The sequence below is a fragment of the Silene latifolia genome, chromosome X (assembly GCF_048544455.1).
Source record: "Silene latifolia isolate original U9 population chromosome X, ASM4854445v1, whole genome shotgun sequence".
Classification (NCBI taxonomy): Eukaryota; Viridiplantae; Streptophyta; class Magnoliopsida; order Caryophyllales; family Caryophyllaceae; genus Silene; species Silene latifolia.
Window position 1 is genome coordinate 317156962 of NC_133537.1, and position 17630 is coordinate 317174591.

The 17630-nt window shown below is 36.4% G+C and overlaps 1 protein-coding gene and 1 long non-coding RNA gene across 2 annotated transcripts; one reads left to right on the plus strand and one right to left on the minus strand.

The window, feature by feature from the left end:
- Positions 1-3926: 3926 nt before the first annotated feature.
- LOC141621990 (uncharacterized) lies at positions 3927-5829 on the minus strand. The gene has a single exon (XM_074438085.1). The coding sequence runs from the start codon at positions 5807-5809 to the stop codon at positions 3947-3949; it is 1863 nt and encodes a 620-aa protein (XP_074294186.1). The 5' UTR covers positions 5810-5829; the 3' UTR covers positions 3927-3946.
- Positions 5830-10551: 4722 nt separating this feature from the next.
- LOC141621991 (uncharacterized) lies at positions 10552-12787 on the plus strand. Its single transcript, XR_012532816.1, has 3 exons — positions 10552-10691; positions 10790-10898; positions 12638-12787. It is a non-coding gene; the product is annotated as an uncharacterized LOC141621991 (long non-coding RNA).
- Positions 12788-17630: the final 4843 nt, after the last annotated feature.

Below are 17630 nucleotides of genomic sequence, written 5' to 3' on the forward strand. Positions count from 1 at the left end.
AATTTAGCCAAACCCATTGAGCTTGCAGATTATATCGTGCATTGTTGCAGTGCTCCGCTTTAATTTCATTGTATCAATATTTTCCTGAAATTAACAAACGTAAATAAAAATTAGTTCAAACGTAATAATTAGATAATCAATGCATATTAAAACACTTCCTAATAGTCATATTGATAAAATAGGAAAAAAAGGAAAAAGAATAAATGAAAACTTGAATGGAAAGGCGGAATAAAATTGGCTTTTAAGTGTATTTATAATGCTAAGTTATCTGTTAGAGTTGGATGATTAATAATTAAATACTGTTTTTTTATTAGATTTAAGTGCAATATGGACTCTAAGAAATATGCGAGATACAACAGACAACTGCGATTGGAATTCTTTTTTCGTTTATGTAATTTGATTATTATAAGGGAATAAATATTGTACGACATTGAAAAGCATGTTACAATGATGACTGGTTAGGACTCTACTATATTTAGATTATTTTTATGTCTACTAATAAAACATATCTTTTAAATTATTGTATTAAACTTTATATCTTTTCGTACATATTAATATTTAAAGTATAAAGGTGTTTTACAAAAGTTGGAGACTCTAAAATTGCCTGAAAAAAGCCTCTTTTATATATATACTAGATTTAATGCCCGGGCGATGCCCGGGCCACTTGTAATATCCTATGATTATTATGTAATGATATGTTAAGGCTATATTCTTTTGGACGTAATTTTGTTGAACTGGACATATATAAGCTTTACTGGACTTATAAGAGCTTAACTTTTCTGAACTGAACTTATAGGAGCTCAATTGAACTGTTAACTTATAGAAAAATGGCTATGAATTGAGTTTAACTTTTCTGAACTGAACTTGTAGAAGTTGAGTTAAACTTATAGGGGGTTAACTTTTTTGAACTGAACTGAACTTAATTTTTCTCAAATGAGCTTATAAGAGCTAAACTGAACTCTATCACCTCTGATCCAGAAAGATGGTAACACTTAACCAAGGATGTCTTAGTCTAGTGGTTAAGACCGAGGTATTGTGGACAATAGGTCCCAGGTTCAAATCCCCCCTTCCCCTTATTGTAATGCGACTATGTGCGCGCTTCGTGAGACCAAAAAAAAAAAAGATGGTAACACTTACCTAAAATAGACGAACCACACCAATGGGAACATACAATATTTGACATGAAAAATGACTAAATTACCCTTACATCCACTACCTATTTACAATTTTACCATTCACTCACTCACTTACCAACTACCTATTTAATCCTCCTACTCATGTGGCCCCAATCAAACTTTTTTACTTTACCCTCACATTTCCACATTTTCTTACATAACCCATTTTTTCCTATATTACCATCTGAATCGAAAGAAGTACTAAAGATTGGTGCTATAATTTAAGAAAAAGTTGGAATCTAATTCTAGCCATTATAACATACAAATCATTAACATAACATACGCTTGGAATTTTGTGATCAACAAATGTGTAATGTATTTATATTATAGTAAATCATATTTCACATGCCAATTGCAAAGTTATTTGAGGTATAGCTGGACTCTCTTTATTTTGTTTTTTTTGCTATTATTATATTTCGTACTTCCGTGAAATATTGACGATAGAATAGAAATTCTGGATTAAAATTTTATCTTTAGTCACTCAGATGTCGATATTGATGGTGGGATAGAAATTTTGGATTAAATTTTATCTCTAATCGCTTGGATGTTCGTAAAATTTCGACACTCTGTAATTGGTCAAAAAAAACTTCTTTTATTAATATAGATAGATATTGATTTATATATAAACTAATGAAATTTCCTATCTAAAAACTGGTGATCGCTAATATTTCAGGATTAACACTTTGATATGATTGATCATTTACACAAAAATGAATTCAGAACGGTCGTCTTTGCACATACTATATCTATATCATACTTAAACTTCCCGTCTTATATTGTTTAAGTTACTGCCTTGATAAATGATAAAGTCAATTAATCATTAGTTAACTAACACTTCGTACTCTTGATTCTTTCATAGAAAAGTTTACAATTTTTTCACTAAATATTCTTTTTTAATAGCTCGGTCCGTTTACGGATAAACTTAAGTATAGTGAAACACATAACGTGCTTGTGTTTTCTTCCTCGTCTACATACTTACTAATGCATGGAATAGACGATCATTATAAGAATTTTGGATATAAAATAAAGTAGTTTGTAAAGCATGGAGTATCTAATATTGGTAGAAAAGCTCAAATTTTAATAAGAGCTCTCTAAAGTAATGTGTGATTGCTGGAGTCTATAATACTACGAAGTATTTGATTGACGCAACTATCCGCAAGTAAGGTGGAGCGAAATCGGATTTTGTTCGATGCAACTGTCTAAACACAATAAGCAATTTGTCAATAACTAATTTATGGAGTATTAGGTAAGACAATAGGCAGTACATGTAAAGTTTTCAGTTAAACGAATTATGCCTCCTGCAAAAGGGAAATCAAAGTCATCAATTTAACACAAACCACTTCATTTGTAGTTCTTATGGTTATCATCTGTAGTTCTTGTGGTTACCATATAATATAACACAATAATGTTGTTTGGTTGATTAAGGAACTTAATTTTCCTAGGAAAATACAATTCATGGGAATTAAGTTCCCTCATCCAATTCAGGTGAATTTCGGAAAAGTGTTATGACCAGGGGAGTAGATAAGCAACTTCCCACATCATGTAGGCATTGGAAAATGACCAGGGGGAGTAGGTAAACAACTTCCCACATCATGTAGGCATTGTAAGTTCCTGGGAAGTTCTAATTCCTACATTTTCTAAAATTTATGGCAACCAAACAACCCATGTTTTTCAAAATCATGGGATTTTCCAATACCCATCTTTTCTAAGTGGCAACCAAACAACCCCTAATAATAAAAAAATAAGTGCTTTTCGTAAACAATTTATGTAAGTGTTTTATCATTGGCTTCTGGAACAAATATATGACTAAAAGTTAAGCATCTTCTTACATAAAATGTTACATTGAGTACAATATATAGCTAAAAGCCCCACATAAGAACATCTTTCCTGTTCCTCCATGTTCATAAACGAAAATTACTTTTCCTTTTTTATTCTCCACAACTGCTATTTCCTCTTCCTAAACACCTGAAATAAGTAATAAACATAAGATTGTCATAGCAAAAATTAACCTCACGTGATAGCGTTAAAGTACTTAATTTGAGTTGCGACACCATACCTAGTTAGCTGGTCATTGTTCAATTGTTATAACTTGGAAGTCCGCTCATCATATTACTGCTTTCTGTCGTACATCTGCTCATCCGTAATAAGCTTATTCTCCATACCTGCAATGCCCGACTCAGTTGGCTGGGGCATATTCCTATAAACAAAACAAAAGAAATCCGTTAGTAAAGACTAAAGATTCAGTTTGACGAAAGTAAAACAACGTAAATAAATTTCATGGAATAAACTATTAAAAGCATAGGCAATAAAGATTCAGGGTTGAAAATAAGATGGTGGAGAGTTTTCTTTATATACTAAGAAATTTGTTAATGCCTTGCATTAGAATTCAACGTAAGATAGAAGTGTGGATGATCTCTCATACTTTATTCTTAAATTATTATATATTATATTTAATTAAAGTAGGTAGTTCAGAAAAGGTGGACTCTCTATAATCGCTCGAAAAAAGCTTCCTTTATTAATATAGATAGATATTGATTATTCGAGTTTTCATGAATATTGTTGATGTGTTTTAAACAATTGGCAAAGGATGCAAAACAAAGACAGCAAATACTCTGGCAAATAGAAGTTCATAACAGGAATATGATCGCATGATTACTAATGAACTGAAAACGAATCATACTAAGCATAGAAAATAGAAATAGCAGAATTCATAACACTCTAAATAAAAACACACACTCAAAAAAAAAAAAAAACTACCAATTCTTAAGGAATCAATCGTAAACAACAAGAGCATCGTATTCAGGCTTGCCAATCGCATCAAGCATAACTTTCTCCGGGCTGATAACCCCACCTCCCTCCAGAAACAATGTCACCAGATTCTTGGAAAAACCACTAACAAGCGCCACCCCAGGCTGGTTACTAGGCACTGGCGTCACCTTCGAGTGTCTCAAATTCCAAAACACTATCTCAGGCACATTCTCATAACCAGCATCCTTAAACTTGCTTTGTATTACCATGTAATCAGTCTCCCAATTAGTACTATTACGCGATGCTTGATTAAACTCCATGTCACTGAAAACAAACAATCTTTTGATCATTTGTTCTTCAGGGACTTTTCTTTTGATTGCCAAGTCTAAAATCGTGTCGAACACCTTTTGAAAGTTTGTGGTCGTACCCCAAGCCATACGCCTTATAAACTCTGTCTTTTCTGAAAGTGTTTTCCCCTTAATTCTATGGAATACAGGGTTGTCACTAAAAGTGATTAATTTCCCCTTCCATGGCTTCTCACTTAGCTCTGAAATCAGCAACCCGAGTGCCACCGAGACTTCCATTGGATCCCCACGCATTGACCCAGACACGTCACATATAGCCATACAATTATGCAACTTTCCCTTTTTAGCTAAATCATCCACCATTCTCTCCCATTGGAGCTCTGCCACTTGATCAACTTGTCCATATTTCACTTGAGCTATGATCTCATGAGTAAGCAGAGCTCCGGCTGCAATGGTCACCTTCCCGGCCTTAACCTTCTCCAAATACCCCTCAAACCTCTTCTTATCATGCTTATTAAAGAGTTTCTTGTAATTCTTCATTGCAACAGAAGGTACCCTATTGTAGGGCAAAGTGTTCCACATCTTAGCAGAAAGATAAACCTCAGGCAACTCGAGCGCCTTTCGTAAAGGAACTAACACCTCCTTTCTCAACTTGTCCCTAATTCTATAGGCATAGTGAGCCTCCTCAATGTCCTTATACTCCTCAAAATCGCTCTTTGGAAACACCCTCCTTGCAATGCTCTCACAAAGCAAGGTGACTTCATCATAAGTCGAATCAATAGACGGACACCACTTAGCTGCGAAACCAATCTTACACATATCACCCTTGTTAAGCATATCCACATCGTTTCTTAACAACTCCCCAAAATGATCAGAAATCGAGTCATGTAATGCTCGAAAACTAATATCCCGACTATACTTGTCTAAAACCTTCTTAGCCCTTTCATTCTTCCTCGTATGCCTTAAAACACTAGCCTTCTCCTTCCTAATCCTATCTTTTTTCTTCTGCTTCCTAATCTTATCCTTCTGCTTTTTCTTCCCCTTCTTAATATTCTTGTTCTCCTCCTCGTCCTCCTCCGCGGTTTTCTCCTTCTTCACTTTCTTGTGGACCTTGTTTCTATTTTCTTCCCTCTTTCGCTTCAAATCTTTCCTAACCTCAGACCCCTCTAAAACTCTAAGCAAAATCTCAGGCATATCCTTCAAATACCCAAAACCCGAAATCGACTTGATGTTAAGCGCTAAAGTCCAAGGATGATGTTCATATAACCACAATGATGCCGTGTAAAACCCTTGTTTATCCGACTTCCCGGTCCCACGAACACCCCGTAAATTGCACACCAATTTAAGCGTGATCAGTGGGTCCCTCTTCCAAGAGAGTTCTAGAAGACGGACGAGTTCCGAAGGTGGAGTGTCGGGGACCATGTGGAAGAAAAAATCAACGCATGTGTTGCCGGAATTGAGGTAAGTGTAGGAGTTATTCTCAGTGAGGCCACGTGTAGCGGAAGGAGGAGGAGCGTCGGCGTCGGGTTGGGGAGGGCCTAGGAGGATGGTTAAAGGCGGCATCATCATCATGGTTGTCATTATTTTTGGTTGGGTGAATAATAAAGACATTCAAGGGATGGAAATTGTGTGTAGAGGTGCGTGGTGTTTGAGCTGGGTTTATATATGCGACTCGATTACTTGGGTGCCAAGGACTAGGTTATGAGCTACACCTTGCGTCCCAGTTACTTTTTGGGAAGTGCTAGGGCGACAAAAAATAGTAAAAAAATAAAAATTAAAAAGTAGTTTTCGTGTTTGCGTCAATATCGTAGGGATAAAACCGTAATTCACAATCTATTAAAAAAATAAAATATAAAAGATACTAAATTAAACTAAACTATACCAAATATTATACTGCAATACATATCAGAACAAACACACACATATCTTCATCTTCATCAAATCATACGTTTATCAATTAACAAAGAGAGAAATTATATTGTCAGTAAAACACCAAATACCTTACGGAAATTTCCTCCACGGAATTTATGATTGTTAAGGTATGTTCAATTGGATAATTAATTATTACTCCGTAAATTGGAAAAGATGAATTACATATCCAATTTTTATATTCTCAATGAAACGCCAAACACATCTTGTATTTCATATCCTAATTTTAATTAAATTTTTTTTAAAAAAAAAAAAATAACAACTAAATGTGTTAACAAATCTCGAATATTCGACTACCCACTGCCTCAAATATGACTCAAATGCCATTGTAGCGAGGTGGTTATATGCTACTTTTTGAATAATTAATTATTACTTTGTAAATTGGAAAAGATAACTCGTGGCTAGTTAAATGCTACACAAAAGATCACTAAAACGTACATGTATTGTTCCATCAAAATAGCACACAATCACGACACATGGCCCTTAAGTTGGACATGGCAAAGGCTTATGATCGGGTTGAGTGGGACTTTTTAGAGGCGGTTTTGCATAAGAAAAAGGCTAGTTGGTCGCTGAATAGTGAATATTGGTCGCTAAAGGCTAGTTAGCAACCAACCAAGTTGGTCGCTGAATAGTGAATATTGGTCGCTAAAGGGGTTTTGCGACTAATTTAGCAACCAATGTAGGTTGGACGCTGTAGGCTCAATCGCTAATTCCTTTGGTTGCTATATTAGTTGCTAATTAGCGACCAAATATTGCGGTCTCTAATTAGCGACCATATCATACAGTCTCTAATTAGCGACTCACTACTTTAGACTCTAATTAGCGACTGACTTTTTAAAGTTGGTTTCAAATTAGCTACCAAATATCAGTTGCAATTTTGCGACCAACTTTGGTTTTTGGTTGCTAAATGCCAATTAAAAAAAAAAGGAATATACACTATACCAGTGTATAGTGTATATACCAGTGTATAGTGTATATGGTAGTTTCTTTGTTGGTAGACAAATACATTTATACACGATGCCAGACAATCGCCAGTATACATGAAACACATAGTATGCTGAAACGATTTTTTATTAAAATATGAGGCGTGTTAAACCAAGTATATACTCGTGAATTTATTCTTACAACCAATACTCATATGATTGGTACAACTATGAACATACAACTTGTTGAATAAAGGCTAGCCTCATCTTCGACCAACTTTTTTCCCATAGCTTTTACTTCTCAGACTTCTTATTCTGGCAGGAGCAAGATAAGGCTTCAAAGTGCATGAGTATCATAGATTCATGGCTTCCAACTCTAAGAACATGAAAAATTAAGACAAAGAAAAACAATGTTTTAGATTTATTTTCCAAATATCACTTAAGCAACAATGAACAAGTTAAATCCTTATATCTACAATATTAATTGAGAAATGAGAAATAAAGCATAAAGTTTCAAAACTAAATTCTACATCTTGATTCAGCCTATAACAAGAAAAGACCTAATTAATTTAAAAAATTTAAGATCTACAAATAAATGATCACAATAACAAAAAGCCCGACATACTATGAAATTTAATACAATCTTAGAAGCAATCTTCAACAAAAATCGTTAGATTTACAACCAAGAAGAGACCAAATTACACAAAAATAATAAAAAGATAAAAAGAAGAAGCAACAACAATAGATTTACATAAAAATTGATCTTAATAGAAAGAATAACAAAAAAGGGAAGAAAAATAAAGAGTATAATAGTAGATCTGACCTTGGAAGAACAAAAAAATTAAATTAGGCAATCTTAGAAGCCTCATGAGCAAGTTTCGAAAATATGTGCACGATTAAGGAGAGATCGAGAGAGGTAATATGGTGAAGGGTGGGATGGAGTCTTGTAGCAATTTTCATTATAAAAGCTAAATATGGTGAAGGAAGGAGGAAGAAGAGGTTTTACAAGTGAGAGTTAAGGGTGAGGACTGGGATTGGGGGGAAGAGATGTAGAGCGGCTGTTATTATAAGGTAGTACAAGAAACCCTAGCTAATTCAACTCTTAACCTTCCTTGTTGAAACGTTTTTTAAGAAAAAAACTGAGTTGGTCGCTAAATTAGTTGCAAATATGCGACTAATTTAGTGACCGAACTTTAGTTGCAAATTTGAGACTAATATTTTAACGGTTGCTAATTAGAAACTAATTTTAGCGACTAATTGAACATTGGTTGCTAGTTTGCATCTAACATGTTCTTGGTCGCTAATTAGCAACCAATTTCCTGTTAGTTGCATAAATTGGTTGCTAACTGGAGTTTTTCTTGTAGTGGGTTTTGATGCTAGATGGTCTAATTGTGTGATGAAGTGTGTCCGGTCGGTTAATTATTCAGTGTTGGTAAATGGGAAGAGCTCGGAGATCTTCGCGCCCCAACGTGGTATTAGACAAGGTGATCCTCTTTCTCCCTACCTGTTTATATTATGTGCGGAGGTTCTATCGAGTCTTATGAGGCGTGCTGTAGAGAACGGATCCATTCATGGTATTAGGGTGGCTCCTGCTGCTCCTATTATTTCTCACTTATTATTTGCGGATGATAGTATCTTTTTCGTAAAGGCGAATGAGAGGGAGGCTAGAGTGGTGAGGGATGTATTGAGAAAGTATGAGTCTATTTCAGGGCAACGTGTTAGTCTGGACAAGACGACTGTTTCCTTCAGCCATGGTACTACAGCGAGGCGGCGTGAGGCTGTGGCGAATATACTAGGGGTTCGACAGGTAACGGGTCATGATAGGTACCTCGGCTTACCTACTGTGGTGGGGAGGTCTAAGAAAGGGATAACGGCAGTGATTCGAGACAAGATTAGTAAAAAGTTGCAGTGTTGGCGGGGGATGCTGCTCAGTAAGGCGGGGAAGGAAGTTTTATTAAACCCTATTGCCCAATCTATTCCTAACTATGCGATGAGCGTGTTTAAGCTACCTGTTAATTTTTGTGACGATTTGCGATCTCTTGTTTCGAAGTACTGGTGGGGTTCTGAGAATGGTAAAAGGAAGATTTTGTGGGTGGCGTGGTCAAGAATGTGTAGGCCGAAATGTAGGGGTGGAATGGGGTTTAGAGATTTTGAACAGTTTAATATGGCTTTATTGGGCAAGCAGGCTTGGAGGCTTTTGACAGATACGGAGAGTCTGATGGTGCGTGTAATGAAGGGGAAATATTTTCCTACTGTGTCTTTTAGGGAGGCAGAGCTAGGGGGAAGTCCAAGTTACACATGGCGCAGTATTTGGGAGGCACGGTCCGTGTTACAACTTGCAGTTCGAAAGAGGATAGGGGATGGAGTGTCGACGCGGGTTTGGCAGGACCCTTGGCTGCCTGGGACGCAGACAAGGCGGGTCATTTCGCCTAGGCGTGTGCAGCCGGAGGGGATGTGTGTAGTGGAGCTTATGAATGAGGAGGGGAATGATTGGGATGAGGAGAAGGTTAGGGAGTGTTTTCTTCCTTTTGAATGTGAACGTGTGCTGAGTATTAGGATTAGTGAGGCTCGACCCTTGGATGAATGGTGTTGGGATGCGGAGAGGGATGAGGTATATTCGGTTCGATCTGTTTATAAATTTCTAGTAGCGGATGGTGTGGATATGGCCGGTCAGTCGGATAGTGCTCGCGAGTTGATGCTCTGGAATCGTATTTGGAATGCGTCAGTCTTGCCTAGGATAAAAGTGTTTTTTTGGCAATTATGTAACGACGCGTTAGCAACCAGGATGAATCTTTCCAAGCGGGTGGGTTCGGTTGATGTTGAGTGCGCACAATGCAAATCAAGAACGGAAACATGTCTCCATGTTATCCGAGGTTGTGGGTGGGTGGATGCGGTCTGGGAGGGGTTAGGGGTGGAGGTAAGAGATGCAGAGGGGTTTGAGTTGGTAAGGGATTGGTTGGAGGAGGCTGGGCGTGAGATGGGTGCGAAGGAGTGGGTGGTGTTTATTGTAACGCCCCGTAATTTTGGACCGTTAATATATTTCGAAAATAATTTAGTAATCAAATAAAATTTGATAATAATATATATAAAGTAAAAATAATTCAAAGAAATATAATTTTATTATATTTTGAGGAAAAGTATTTATTTTGATAGTTTTGAAATGTTTAAAAATAGTTTAAACCGTGTAAAATCTTTTATTTCGAAATAAGGGCGTATCGGGGGGAAATGACAATTCTTTTGAACGTTGGGTAAACGAATTTGGAAATGGGTAGTATGAATACTCAATTTTATTGTAATCTCGTGTTTAAAAACTTTGGTCTTGACGGAATTTGCATTTGACTTACGGATTTAATTATTATTGAAACGGGTCAAACCCGACTCGTAAAAATCCCGACTAAAAATCCCGCTCTTCTCCTTTCCTCTTCCCTTTCCCGCGTGACCAGCCCCTTCCCCTTCTATTTTTCTGGTTTTCATCTTTCCTTCATCTCCTTCTTTGTTCCAAACACCATTTTCACAAATTCCAAGCTAAAATCACCATAGTTTCTTCGTTACTAGTCCGTTTTTCGCATAATTTACCTTTCCGGAATCCTCTCGTCGCGATCTACAACTTGGTATAATTTAATTTCAGTTTTCATTAAGTTTTTTTAAGACCAAAATTCGGTAATTTCGGTTTTTATGCTTAATTAGTGTGTTTTTATTGTTTAATTAGGTGAAGATTTGGAGGACGAGTTCGGGGACTCGTATATTATAGAGGATAGCGGCTAGTTGTTGTTAGGGTTTCGGTTTTGAGGTGCTAATTGCTCATTTTCTAGCTTAAGGTAACATATTTCGAGTTACTCGACGAAAGATCGTCACATGTTTTTGATTTTTGTATGTTTGGTGAATTTTTGTTTGAGAGTTAGTTTTCACATGTTTAGAATGGTTGCATGCATGTCAATTGTTAGCTTAAATTATGCCTTTTGTTTGTTTAAATTAACAAAGTTGAATTGGGAACGATTAATTAATGTTCAGACGGTCTTATAATGTATAAAAATGAAAAAAAAAGAGGAGAAATGGTGCGGCGGCCGGCAAAGCAAAGCCAGCCCACGGCAGCCACGACCGGTCTTGGGGTTGGCCCGGGTTGGTCCGTGCTTGTTTCGCGGGTCTTCGTACAATCTTGGTCTTTTCGGGTTAATTAATATTAGGATAGTATAAGTAACAAAAGGGTAGTAATTTGAATTGAAGCATACTAGTAACAAAAATTATGTTAATGGAAAAAATTGTGCTTATATTAATAGTTATCACATGTTAGGATAGTTTACAAAATGAATTTGTAAATAATAGGCTCAGAATGAATTGTATAGGGATAATTGTAATGCTTTGTTGATTGTGCCGAAACCTGAGCCTTAGTCCCTTTGACTGATGCGATGTCAGTTAATTGAGTGATTGGTCAGCCGCAATTTGACCCGTACCTGTCGCAGGGCTGGGGTTGCGGGTAAAAATTCGGTTGAATGATTTAGATAATCGGCCTTTTTCTTGTTTTAGGCCATTTATCAAGCTTTAGTTCACATGTATAGCTTATTGAATTTAATAGTGTCTTGTATTGTAGAAATGACCCTAAATTCCCTGAAGCCTTTAATATGATTACTATTGTTAGAATTAGAAATTAGTATTGAGGATTCTGTTGGATTGTATGCTGTAAATAGACAATTATATAGCCTTTCACATGATAGAATGTTAGAATTCATGTTGGTAAGTGGGACTTTTTGCCCTCTTATGGTTAAGTGGGTGTCTTAATTGACTTGTGTGGTGAGTCGTGTGTGGTGTGGGCTAAAGTATTCAAGTCGGGACTAGCGGGACTAGGTCCTAGGTGAGTATTTCGGCCTTCATCATAGATAGGTCTTTATAGTCTCTGACGAGTATATGTTCACTGCTTGATAGCCTTTGTGTTCCTGACTAGTGGATTTATATCCAAGTTGGGGCATGACCTCAGGTACTTATTTTGATAGTATGGGGTCAGCTTAAGTACTAGCCAACCCTTCGGTGGTGTCCTTAGGGTACTCACTTCACTTTGTTTTAAAAAAGTTGTGGGTCTTGGGTGCGGTGGTGTGTATCCGCATGTCTAGGTCTGCTTAGATTTTAGGCTAGGGTTGTGTTGTCTCTTGGCCATGTTTTCTTAATAGTAACCGCTGAGCCAAGATACCGGTTCGATTACCTTCCCTACCTCGTGGTATAGACTCGAGTTACAAAGTGACTATTGACGGGACTAAGAACTTATGCCTGTCTTTGATATATTGCCCTTTCTTGTTTGATGATTCTATGAATCATAAAAGGTGAGATGCAAGCCGGCTATGGTTGATAGAGTTTGGATTACAATTTGTTATATGATTCACATGATAGTTTAGTTTGGTCAGTTTAGGGGTCATTTGTTAGAATACATGACAAGTAAATGGTTTATCAAATTGTTTACATGTTACATTACATTTTACATTAATTTTGACGATTCGTGGCTGGGAGGACTCGAAGTTACTCCCCACTGAATTGTGGCTTTCGTGTTTGTATAAAATGCGATTGACAGGTTGTTGATGCTTTGTTGGGGGTCACAGACGAGCTAGCGAGCAAGGAACCTTGGACCTAGTTTTTGGCTATTCTATTAGTAACCCTTTTATCTTTTGGTTTGTATATTATTTGAAGGGACATATGTCTCCCTTTTCTATTTTGGGTTGTATCATTCTACTTTCTATTTAGCTATGGCATAGTAGTTCATCGACTTTTGCGGGGTTTTGCACCCATCGGGAATGTTGGACTTCTTGAGTTGGATTGGTTGTGAATGGTTTAGTTAGAAAATTTTTTGAAATTGCAGGTTTTTGGATAGTTGAACCATTTACAAACATATCCTACCAGTTTTTCCGTAGAATTTACGCATTTAAGTAGTTAGATAACGCTAATTTTTAAGGGTGTCACAGTTGGTATCAGAGCTTATTTGCTCCCGACGCACGTTTGTGCACCCCACCTAAAATCACTTGACCTTTTAATAATAAATTTGAGAGATGGGTAGGATGGGTAGAGTTAGGATTTTATGTGGTAGTCTGTTTGTGATTGCTAATTGTTAGGTACTAATTGATTTTCTCTTTTGTAAGATGGCTCTCCAATAGATGTAGATAATGCAATCTTACCTTAGTTTTCCAATCTCGTTGTCTATTCGTCTTTCCAATTCCTCTTCTCTCGCCTTGGTAACTACCTTTCAATTCTTTCTCCTGATCTATCTTAGGTTCGTTTTCTTCTTATAATTAAGTCCATGTGGACACCTTCCTTTTATTCCGCAGAATAGTCCCCTTGTTCCAGAGAACCCGGTTTTGAGAGAATGTAACTTTGGAGGGCGTGAACGAGTTGAGAAATTGATTGGTTAAGGTTTGAGTGGTATAGGAGAATATAACATGGGATCCTTTGGTTAGTCTTGTTAGTTGTACTTAATATGAGAGCCTAGTGAGTTGAGAAACATCTTGGGATTTAGTTCTATTGAGAGCTTGTTTGTTATAGATGTTTGAGCATGGGTACTACCTTAGCACATATGATGGAATGAACCTGAGCTACTTCATTTGGGAGTCTCAATGTTTCTTGTGGAAAAATTAAGGAATGATAGTTAGCCCTAATCCTTGTAAGCCTTGAAAGGAATACAATGGGACAATGACGATGCTTAATGGATTGGTATTGTACTTTGGAATTAGTTAGTTTGTTAAACCTTTTTAGTTGACCAAATCTAGTATAGAGTAGCCTTATTGATCTTTCGAAATTTGAGAACACATGGTTGACCTTATTAATCACATCTGGATTTGGGAATTTTGGTGGAATATTGTTCGATGTAGTTCGTGAGTTCAAGGATGTGATTCCAATTTATGGTATCAGAGACTAGAAGTATTAAGTGGTGAGATGATAGAGTAGACAAGCTATGGTACTTGGGGATGACATAGTAAGTGAAGTTCAATGACGAGAATTGTAAAGGAGATATTTTGGAACATGGGTTGTAATAAATGAATTTGTGTGGTGAATTGATTTTGGCTCTTAGAACCAATTGGGTTGAGGAATATCTACCATTGGAGTCCTTGTTAGTCTTATAATTTGGTAGACTTTTGGGGCTTTGTTGAGCACCTTAGTGGTGTAACCTTATCATATCGATCATAAGCTTTGATGAGTGTTTGGTAAGCGGTAACCCTTTCATTGTGCCGCTTCTATTCTCCTTTCCTTCTCTTTAACGTTTGTTGAACCCTGTTTTTATGCCATAGTTTACGTATCTTCTTCTTGCCCTAGATATCTTCTTAATTCGAATACCTCTTATTTTTGTCAACCGTTATCTTTACGGTCTGACTCCTTAGTTTCCTAACTTGTCAGGTTCATGCACCTTTGAAAATATTTTACCGTTTCTCTATCCCGTTATCACCCCTTATCTCCTTAGTATAATTGGTACCCTGTTGGCCATGTTTACAGAGTTAGTGAAATGTGATTTGAGGATATAGGATTGACTAAGTAGCCGAGTTTGGGTTTGGCTTCCATAATCACTTGGGATATGAGGGTTTGATAATGTATATGTTATCATGTGGGAAATGTTAAATTGTGGGATTATTTGTTGGTTTTAGTGAGTGATATTGATTACTACTCGAGGTATGGTGTGAGAAAGTGAGAGTAAGCTACATTATTGGGAGATTTTAGCACTTGTTTTGGTAACTAGAAAGGGTAAGGGTATGGTTAACACCAATTGTTAGGCTAAGGAACATAATTTCAATTTATGGTTTTAGGAACTCTGGGGTCATAAAGTGTTGTTACAATTATGACCTTGTTCCTTGAGAATTTGATGGTAAGTAAGTTTAGGATATCAAATTTGAAAGAATACTCCTTGGGGATGTTGATGACCAGAATGGATTGGTGATGTGATTTGGTATTAGTTGGCTCTTGAGAGTTCTTGAGTGAGAGAGTCTTAGTATTGAGAAGAACTTGTTAATCCTATAGTTCTATAGACCTTGAGGCCGCACTGAGTACTTGAAGTGATGGGACGGTGTTGTAGCTGAGTGTAGCTGAGTGTAGTTCTGCTTTTGGCAATCCTTAATAAATAAAAGGATAAAGGAACGTGAGATCCTATCAATTTTTCGGATTTTGGGGTTGGTAAGTTACTACCTTGTTTTGAAATGTAAACCTTGTAGAATTTGAGGAACCCATAGTTGACACTAGTTGGATACGAATATAACTTTGTTGGAAGCCTTGACCTTAGGCTTGTGAAAGTTGTTTTGGAATGATATTGTAAATTTGGGCCTTATATTTAATCCTTTGAGGAATCTTTCTATTGGAAATGGGAATATTGTTGGGAAGTAGGATTGTGAACCTTTCTTGAGGTACCGATCTTCCTAATTCCGATCTCTGACAATTGTCATTCTTGCTATTCTGGCTTGTTCCGTTGTGCTCGCCTTTATGGCACTCATTTGACCTCTTTCTATAACATTTGAAAATGATTTCTCACTCTCTTTCAACCATAGTGTTCAATTGGATACCTAAGCTATTTCTCGTTTTGTGTAATGATTCCTTTTTCTTACTCTTTTTCCGCGTTACTAAGCCTTGTATAATCATAATTAGTAAAGATAGTATTCTTACTATAGAATTTTAAACTAAAAGTTTGAAAATGCTTGTATGATTTTCAATGGTTTTAACATTAGTGAATGTTGAATCTCGTTGTTGGTGACGTCCCAATAATGGGTTTTCTCATTTATTGGTGTAGAAATATTTTTTTATCTTGATATGAATGTGGATGTTCTTGTCTGATCAACGAGAGTATCACCGTTTCATTGAAAAGATACCTATATTTTCTTATAACTATAATTTCTCCTTCTAAGTTTCGAGGACGAAACTTTTTAAAAGGAGGGGTGATTGTAACGCTCCGTAATTTTGGACCGTTAATATATTTCGAAAATAATTTAGTAATCAAATAAAATTTGATAATAATATATATAAAGTAAAAATAATTCAAAGAAATATAATTTTATTATATTTTGAGGAAAAGTATTTATTTTGATAGTTTTGAAATGTTTAAAAATAGTTTAAACCGTGTAAAATCTTTTATTTCGAAATAAGGGCGTATCGGGGGGAAATGACAATTCTTTTGAACGTTGGGTAAACGAATTTGGAAATGGGTAGTATGAATACTCAATTTTATTGTAATCTCGTGTTTAAAAACTTTGGTCTTGACGGAATTTGCATTTGACTTACGGATTTAATTATTATTGAAACGGGTCAAACCCGACTCGTAAAAATCTCGACTAAAAATCCCGCTCTTCTCCTTTCCTCTTCCCTTTCCCGCGTGACCAGCCCCTTCCCCTTCTATTTTTCTGGTTTTCATCTTTCCTTCATCTCCTTCTTTGTTCCAAACACCATTTTCACAAATTCCAAGCTAAAATCACCATAGTTTCTTCGTTACTAGTCCGTTTTTCGCATAATTTACCTTTCCGGAATCCTCTCGTCGCGATCTACAACTTGGTATAATTTAATTTCAGTTTTCATTAAGTTGTTTTAAGACCAAAATTCGGTAATTTCGGTTTTTATGCTTAATTAGTGTGTTTTTATTGTTTAATTAGGTGAAGATTTGGAGGACGAGTTCGGGGACTCGTATATTATAGAGGATAGCGGCTAGTTGTTGTTAGAGTTTCGGTTTTGAGGTGCTAATTGCTCATTTTCTAGCTTAAGGTAACATATTTCGAGTTACTCGACGAAAGATCGTCACATGTTTTTGATTTTTGTATGTTTGGTGAATTTTTGTTTGAGAGTTAGTTTTCACATGTTTAGAATGGTTGCATACATGTCAATTGTTAGCTTAAATTATGCCTTTTGTTAGTTTAAATTAACAAAGTTGAATTGGGAACGATTAATTAATGTTCAGACGGTCTTATAATGTATAAAAATGAAAAAAAAAGAGGAGAAATGGTGCGGCAGCGGGCCCGGCAGCAGCCGGCAGGCCCACGGCAGCCACGGCCGGTCTTGGGGTTGGCCCGGGTTGGTCCGTGCTTGTTTCGCGGGTCTTCGTACAATCTTGGTCTTTTCGGGTTAATTAATATTAGGATAGTATAAGTAACAAAAGGGTAGTAATTTGAATTGAAGCATACTAGTAACAAAAATTATGTTAATGGAAAAAATTGTGCTTATATTAATAGTTATCACATGTTAGGATAGTTTACAAAATGAATTTGTAAATAATAGGCTCAGAATGAATTGTATAGGGATAATTGTAATGCTTTGTTGATTGTGCCGAAACCTGAGCCTTAGTCCCTTTGACTGATGCGATGTCAGTTAATTGAGTGATTGGTCAGCCGCAATTTGACCCGTACCTGTTGTAGGGCTGGGATTGCGGGTAAAAATTCGGTTGAATGATTTAGATAATCGGCCTTTTTCTTGTTTTAGGCCATTTATCAAGCTTTAGTTCACATGTATAGCTTATTGAATTTAATAGTGTCTTGTATTGTAGAAATGGCCCTAGATTCCCTGAAGCCTTTAATATGATTACTATTGTTAGAATTAGAAATTAGTATTGAGGA